The sequence below is a fragment of the Mus caroli genome, chromosome 5 (assembly GCF_900094665.2).
Source record: "Mus caroli chromosome 5, CAROLI_EIJ_v1.1, whole genome shotgun sequence".
Lineage (NCBI taxonomy): Eukaryota > Metazoa > Chordata > Mammalia > Rodentia > Muridae > Mus > Mus caroli.
In genome coordinates this window covers 23,999,921-24,007,854 of record NC_034574.1, presented here as the reverse complement: position 1 = coordinate 24,007,854, position 7,934 = coordinate 23,999,921, and the positions used below count along the sequence as shown (strand labels likewise).

The window sequence follows — 7,934 nt, the reverse complement described above, 5'->3', positions numbered from 1 at the left end:
AAAAAAAAAAAAAAAGAAGCAGGGTCATCTTCCCTTCCAGTCTTACCTTTCCCAAACTCCCATCACATGAAAGTTACTTCTGACTTCTAAGGCTACATCCACTGCCACCACACTCATACATGCTACTTTTGTTTCAAGATTCCTGAAGCCTTTCTCTGCTCAGGCCACCTCCCATCATTCTACACTGGGGTCAAAGTGGCCAGCAAAGTACAGGATCTGCCAATCAACTATCTATGCAGATCTTCCTCTATCCAAAAAAAACAAAAAAAAAAAAACAACAAAAAAAAAACCTGGCTCCCTGGGCCCATGTGTGGCTTTGGTCCTATCTTCTCTCTGCCAAAGGCCCCAGGCTCCCTCACTGGTGCTCTTCAATAGGTCACTTTCTCCTTTTTTTTTTGAGGGCCTCTCAGGTGCCATTCTAACCCCTCACATGAGACAGGACCTATTTTACAGGAGGGAAACTGGCTGGTAAGACCCAAGTCTCTGCTGCTCAGAAGCAGTGCCACACATCCAACCCAGGCTGACACCCAAGCCTCTTGGGAAACAACTTCTGAGAGGACAAACATTGTAATCATAAAATATGCATGAGTTCTTAATGAAGAAACAAGGTTCAAGCAGCATATGGTGGTACACACATGTAAGCCCAGCACTCAGAAGAGGATCATGAGTTTGAGGCTAGCCTGGGCTAGAGACTCCATCTCAAAAATTCAAGGAAACAACACCCCCTCCCCCAACCAAAGTCAGTTTGCAGACTAAGGGCAAAGCCACAGTAGCAGATGAGGCAGAAGAAAACAGAGAACATTAGGGCACAAACACTAGTGTTCAGCCAGACACTCATTTACATTCTGCCATCTGTGCTTCATGGATACTCAGCAGGTCAAGCAACACTCCTACCCTGTTCTGGTCCTGAAACTTGTTGCCTGCACCACTGGCCTGGGCCTGGGCTTCTGTGATCAGTTCCTTAAGTGACAAGGCGTCATCTTTTCTCAATGCAAAGCCCACATTTTTCAGCATCAACAGGATCAGCTCAATGTCTTTTTCCGTAAAAGTTCCAACAAGCTTCTTTAAAATGTCAAAGATGAGGATAGACTGTACCACGTGGAAGTTGTACAAATGGGCAATCATGGTAAAGAGGTTGTCCAGTTCTTTCCCCTCACCTCCATCTCTATAGATATCATCAAACTTCTTTACCACAGCTTCAAGGAAGCAAGCACCAACCTGAAGGAGATGGAACAAACATCATGTCACTCTGGGACCCTGCCTTAAAAACTGCAACATGAATACAGGTGGGGAAAAATCTCTGACGGGGGTGCTGGTCACTAACAATGCAGGCCTCACATATAGATGAGAAAGAAGATTCTAGATAACAAGCAGTACTGAGTGCTTGATTCAGCAGACAAATCTTTTCTGTAAGGATATTTTCATTTCTTTAGAATTAACAACAAAGTGGTTTTTAGCCAGTCCTTACTGTGACTCCCTGGAAAAATTTCTTTAAAAAATGTGCTAGTGAGATAGCTTGGCATAGAGGAGCTTGCTTCCAACCTGACAACTTGAGTTTGATGTCAGAATCCATGTGAAGATGATAACCAGGCAACAGCACCAGGCCAAGAACTAGCAGAGGCCTGGTGAAGTTGGACAAGGCCACTATGGCAGTCCTCTTGCTGTTTTGGAACATTCATTTATAACTCCTACGTGTGTTTTGGGGAAGCAGGAGGCCAAGGCTTGACTCTGTAGTGGTTCTGAACAAAAGCAGTGAATTCTGAAAGCAGAAATTGTAGTGACTGACCCTCCTGCTGGTAGCATTATCTCGTGACTATTTCCTTTTGCAGGACATCTAGCTGGGAGATGAGTGAGGCAACTGTGATAGATGGGGGAAGAAAGGGCTGTTCACATAATGATCTGGGACAGACTGGCAGGGAACTATCAATGGGTATGATCCCCAGCATTTGGTCTGGGACTCTAGGAACTAGACAAGGGTAAGGTGTTGGCAGCTGTTCAAAACCTGGTTTAGTGTCAGTAGATACTAGATACTAGAGTTACTGTAAAATTCAGATTAGGTTGACACATAGACAAAGGAGGGATGATGAGATCCAGTCAGCTCAAAGTATAATGGGCAAGTCCACACAGGATTGTTAAGACTGTAAAACAATGAAGCTAAAGAATCAAGAAAGGGGGCTGGTGAGATGGCTCAGTGGGTAAGAGCACGGACTGCTCTTCCGAAGGTCCGGAGTTCAAATCCCAGCAACCACATGGTGGCTCACAACCATCCGTAATGAGATCTAACTCCCTCTTCTGCAGTGTCTGAAGACAGCTACAGTGTACTTACATATAAATAAATCTTTAAAAAAAAAAAAAAGAATCAAGAAAGACACAGCAGACTGGCAATGGCAATACTGATTTCTGAAAGCTAAAACTAAAGACTGAGGCTTGATTCCTAGTTCAGGTTTTCTCCTTTTAGAAAAACCTAAGAATGCCCTCACAAAGCAGTACATCATCTTATGCTCATGTACAGTGTTAACAAAGACAGGATTCTTCAGAGAGCAAGAAACACTTAGACACTAATTCAGGTTATGTTTTCAGCACACAAATAGGTCCAATTATGTAACAGGTCAAAATTTAAATTCTATTATCTCTTTAAAATTAAACACATTAATATAATTTAGAAATATGAACAAATATCATGTTGTTAGTACTGATTCTATGTGACTTTCAGCACAAATCTGCAAAGGCCTGAATGTTAAGTTCTTGAGGGGAGACACACAGTAGCTGAGAATACCTTTAACATTTCTTTTTCCTTCCTTAAGTTCTTGGGAGTTTTTTCTCAGCACAGTTTAATGGAAACTAGCATCCTGAAAGCATAGCATATCTGGCACAAGCTTTAGTGAATGCCATTAGCTAAAGTACTATAATGACTTCCCCTTGAACAAGTCATCTCATTGTTCTTCATGCTATTAGCAAAGGTTTAAATGGGAAGCAGGACCAATAATTTCAGGTTTTCAAATCAAGTAAATTCCTGATGTGCTGTGGTGGTTACATCTGACTTTTAAAATAATTCACTGAAATGCTGTTTGCACTAAAATCACTTTGATTAAGTCTGCTGAACTGTCCCAGTGTGGTATAGGATGGGGGAAGCACCATAGCAGCCACAGAACAGTGTCAATTACTGTGATTATGGGGCACAAGGAAAGCTGTCCAGGGCATCCATTATGCTTTGTAATGGCAAGAAAATGGACTCAGACATTCACATGTAAAAATAAGTATAGCCCTTGGTGGAGAGATGATCATAGAAGCACAATTCCTATGGTAGCCAGGGTAGTCTTGCACAGCAGGGCTTTTGAGGTAGTTGGGCCACTGTCCTCTGTCCTTAGCTTCTCAAGTCTTTTACTTCTCACTCACTGACTCCAGACTGGACTATTATTCCAGATGACATAGTCAGGATATGGAGAAAGGTGTAGTTGTACCTCTATTCCGACCGTGTGGTGGAGGATGCTGACTAAGAAGACATGCTCCATCATCAGTCTGCTGGGCATGGCTGAGGCGGTGACACAGGCATCCATGAGGGCAGTGGTCAGGGTATCGTTCATGTCCTTCCTGCTGTGGGTCATGTACAGCTCCTCTAGCTGCCCACTTATAGAAGCCATGTTTGGCTCACTCAACCTGCAGTGGAATGTGAGCAAAGTGTTACCAATGCATATACTATTTTATGTGTATTTCTGAACCAGAAACCACTCTGAAACCTGGTGCAGACTCAGATCACACTCTAAATCTTGAAATAATGTCAGTTATCTTTTATACAATTGAAAATATGATTTTAGCAGAGCACAGCCACTAAAGCATATCCTGGGATCCTCCCTTAGTCTGTACATATGCCCACAGGTAGTCTGATCTGACATCCCCTAGAGTCAGTAATCACTTCTAGGTGGTAAGTTAAGAAAAAACCCATGAACTTGTTTCATTTCTTAGATGACACAAACACATTCAGTTTCTAAATTCATTGTGTACCAGTGCTTAAACCTGAACCTGCTGTCAAAACAACAGGTAATGGTAAAGTTACAGGATATTATGGGCTTTAATGAAAAAGAAATAAAAAGCACACAGGAGAGAAAAGGAGATGTGACGAACAGCCATGCATCTTTTTTTTTTTTTTTTCTTTTGGTTTTTCGAGACAGGGTTTCTCTGTGTAGCCCTGGCTGTTCTGGAACTCACTTTGTAGACCAGGCTGGCCTCGAACTCAGAAATCTGCCTGCCTCTGCCTCCCGAGTACTGGGATCAAAGGCGTGCGCCACCACACCCGGTTGATGCATCTTGATATCAGTAGCAGTCACCTAAATCTTCAAACAACGAAACTGCACAGAATCCGTCTCAATCTCTCTCTTCCTTCTGAGTCCTGGGATTACAGGCACTTACCACCACCTCTAGTTTATGTGGTCTGGCAAGCAAGGGAGGGCTTCAGGCTTTGTTCATGTTAGATGAATACTCTACCAACTTTGCCACACCACTAGCTGTCTCTGTTTTTAACTGTAATCTAGCCTGGAAGTGATTCCTCTAAGGACCTCCCTACTCTGTCTTTGTAATTCCCAGTGATCTACAATAACAAGTTAAGCCACAAAAGAACAATACATATTTAAAATGTGACAAAATTGGGTTAGGTGCTAGAGGCCAGGACAGTGGTCATCTTTGGGGCTTGGAAGAGGCCCTGAATGAGGCTGAGTGAGGGACACAAAACAAGTGGAGAAGGTTTTAGACAAGTGATTCCAATTTATTTGTTAGGATTAGAGAGCCAACAAGGAAAGGTAAGTGACAAATTCCCACCCATGTGGCTTCCAATGAACCTTCTGATGCTTTATCCTTAAAATGGACAATTAAAAACAGATGGTGCCTCAAGGGCTGAAGACCCTGCTTACCACTAGATGAGTTCACTTCTGCAGGCTAGACCTGCAGACTTCAGCCAGGCCGCTCCTAGGACAGAGTCATGTCCTGTTTCTTTCTGCCTCTCAGAATGACCCTATGGGTTGTTTTCAAACACGGAAAGGGCAATATCAAACAGTTGAGCATCCTACCTGTTCAAATTTAAGTCCCGTTATGTCAACCAAGAACAAGGATCCAGAACACTGTATAATCCTGGCCTCCATCATTTGCTTTTCAGATAGTTTCTACAATTAAGTGATAGTGTGTCATATTTCTGTAAGGTTACCTGTTAATTAGGCCTTTAACATGTTTCTTGAGCCTGTCTAGCTCTTCTTTCTTGTGGACATCTATTACTTCCTCGTTCCTCAGCCGAGGAGGGATGTACTTTTCACCACTTTCAACAGACTGACTCTCCTTGAAAACAGGAATAAAATTGTAAACAAAAATGTACAGTGGAAATTCCAGTATCTTTTGTTGTTGTTGTTACTTACTCCAAACACTAACCCCATGAGAACCTGGAGCAGGGTACTGCTATTTAATGAAGTGAAGCTCTATGATTGCCTAGAATGGCCTGGGTCAGCCTGTCCCTCAGCAGGCTATGGCTGCTACTGTGTTAGTGCAAATACTGTTCTGTACTCTGCCCCTCACTCCGTTTGGAATGACAGCCCAGAGGGCCTACAGGTTGTTCGTGACATACCTGCTGTTCTATATCATCTTCCGAAGAACTTCTGCTCTTTTCTACAACTTCAGCAAAACGCACTTTCTTATTCCCTTTATTTCCCCGCGTCCCACTTTCTGCTTCTCCTTTCCTTTTCGAGTTTACATCTTCCTGATCCTCCTGCAGCACTTGCCAGTCTGGGTCCTCCTCACTTTCGTTAGAACTGCTCTCGAGGTCACTCTCCAAGACTGTTTGTCTAGTCTCCACCTTTTCTTCCTCCTCCTCCTCGCTGCTTTCGTACAGGCCACCGCTTCTCCCACATTCCAGGGCCCCCAGGATGTAGTCCAGACCGTCGCGCGCGAAGCTGAGCGGCACGGAGCTCCCATCGCCCTTCTTCTTACGCTTGTGGAGGCCGAGGCACCGTTCCAGCTTTCGGATCTCTCGGTCCTCCTCCTCGTTGGCCGCTAGAAGCGCCCGCTTCCGGGCAGTGGCGGTGGCGGGACCAGGCTTTCCAGGAGCACCTTTAGCCTTGGCCTTCGGCTGGGCCGCCGAGGCCTTGGTGTTAGTGGAGGGGGCACTGGCCTTGGCAGGGGTTGCTGTGGCCTTGGCGGGCGTCGGTCTCACCTCAGGGGGTGGTCGTCGAGTCTCCGGGCCATCGTTAAGGCCGACATTCCCGCCTTGGTCCCCTGACCCGGAGCCTACTGTCCTCTGCAGGCGCCGCGCTTTCCTCAGGTGTCGCTTCTCCTTACGAAGCTCCTTGCGGCTCTTTCGGCCGCCCGGCCGGGAGCGCGCCCCAGCGCTGCGGCTCTCGCAGGCATCGCTCTCGGAGGTAGTCCGCACGAAGTCTTCCACGGCCAGCCGCAGCCGTTTCAGGGGTCCCTCCCTGCCGCCCAGACCGCGACGGACGCCGCTACGCTTCAAGAGAGCACGCGCCATTGCTCTACACTACAACTCACAGGTCCCATGCCTACAGACGCCGCTAACTTCCGGGACATTCCGCGGCATCACTTCCGGAAGGGGCGGGACTTCCGGAAGCGCGCTTCAATGGACTAAAAGTTAAGGACCGTGGGAGGTTTCCTCCGCTGGTAGGCGGGTACTAGGTCACAGACACTAATAGAGCCCTTTAAAATCTGAAGCTCTTGTACTTTGTTTTGGGACGCCCTGAAAAAACCACCCTAGGTATGGCTGTAGCATAAATTTTTACACATCCTTGCATTTTCTTGCATGCGTGTGTACCCATGAGAAGGCAGTCAATTCTGTTTCTCTCTGTGTGTGTTTTTTATTTTTCTTTTTTTTCCTTTTCCTTTTCCTTTTCCTTTTCCTTTTCCTTTTCCTTTTCCTTTGAGATAGTTTCACAGTCTAGCCTAGGCTGACTTGGAACTCTTGGGCTCAAGCACTCCTCAGCTGGCTGCACCTGACTTGTTATTTCCAACATTTTGATATTAGAAATGATGCTGTAATAAATATCTCTGAATATATAGAATTTTATGTTTTAAAGAGCAGAACCTGAAAGACACATTTTAAGAAGGTTGATTCCTGAAGTATAGTCTGTCTTTTTGTAAAAATGAATGTGATGATACTGCTGACCTTATAGGGGATGAATGAAGATTAGGCGGGGTAATGGGTGTAGAGAGCTTAGAACAATGCGTGATCCATGCTGAATAGATGTCCATAGAGTTCTGAGCTGACAAGATTACTGTAATCACTATTAGCAATAATGCAGCTCGTTTGAGTTGCACAATTTGTGAATATAGAGAAGGTACAGCCTCAGTGTCTTCACGAATGATATCAAAGGAAGAGAGTGAATTCTGTAGACTCCTATGTGATCCCAAGAGAGTGGCTTGAAGCGGGATGGGAAAAGGGTGCTGACTAAAGTGGGAGGATAGATCCTGTTTGGAAGAGGATGAAGTGTGGTGGCTGCTGTACTGGATGGTCTTCTGTAAACTTTACATAATCCAGGGTCATCTGGGTAGAGGTCACCTCTGTTGAGAAAACACCTTCAGCAGACTGGCCTGTAGGCAAATCTTTGAAACATTTTATTGTTGTTGGTGGTGTTGGTGGTGTTAATTATTGGTTTAGGAAGGTCTGCCCCACTATGGGTGGTACCACCACTCCTACCCAAGTGATCAGGGAGAGGTATAGGTGTTACTGGAGTTTTTGACTCCTGGGAAAAGGCCATGGAGTCAATCAAATTAGAATTATTGATTATTTGCTGGAAGGATGAAAAATCGCTGAGCCATATTTGAGATCATTTTAAAGAATGTGTATGAGAAAGGTTTTTTTTGTTTGTTTTATTTTATTTATTTTTTTTGTTTGTTTTTTTGTTTTGTTTTGTTTTTTTCGAGACAGGGTTTCTCTGTGTAGCCCT

At 44.7% G+C, this 7,934-nt stretch overlaps 1 protein-coding gene across 1 annotated transcript in view; it reads right to left on the bottom strand.

Moving 5' to 3' along the window:
* The window catches only part of Nom1 (nucleolar protein with MIF4G domain 1), a 17,163-nt gene extending 10,610 nt beyond the window's left edge, over positions 1-6,553 (bottom strand). The window contains exons 1-4 of the mRNA XM_021162767.2: positions 5,606-6,553; positions 5,195-5,322; positions 3,462-3,657; positions 895-1,218 (exon numbers count right to left, since the gene is read on the bottom strand). Coding sequence (XP_021018426.1) covers positions 895-1,218; positions 3,462-3,657; positions 5,195-5,322; positions 5,606-6,502 — 1,545 coding nt within the window. The 5' untranslated portion in view covers positions 6,503-6,553. The remainder of the gene's footprint in view (positions 1-894; positions 1,219-3,461; positions 3,658-5,194; positions 5,323-5,605) is intronic.
* Between the last annotated feature and the right edge of the window lie 1,381 nt (positions 6,554-7,934).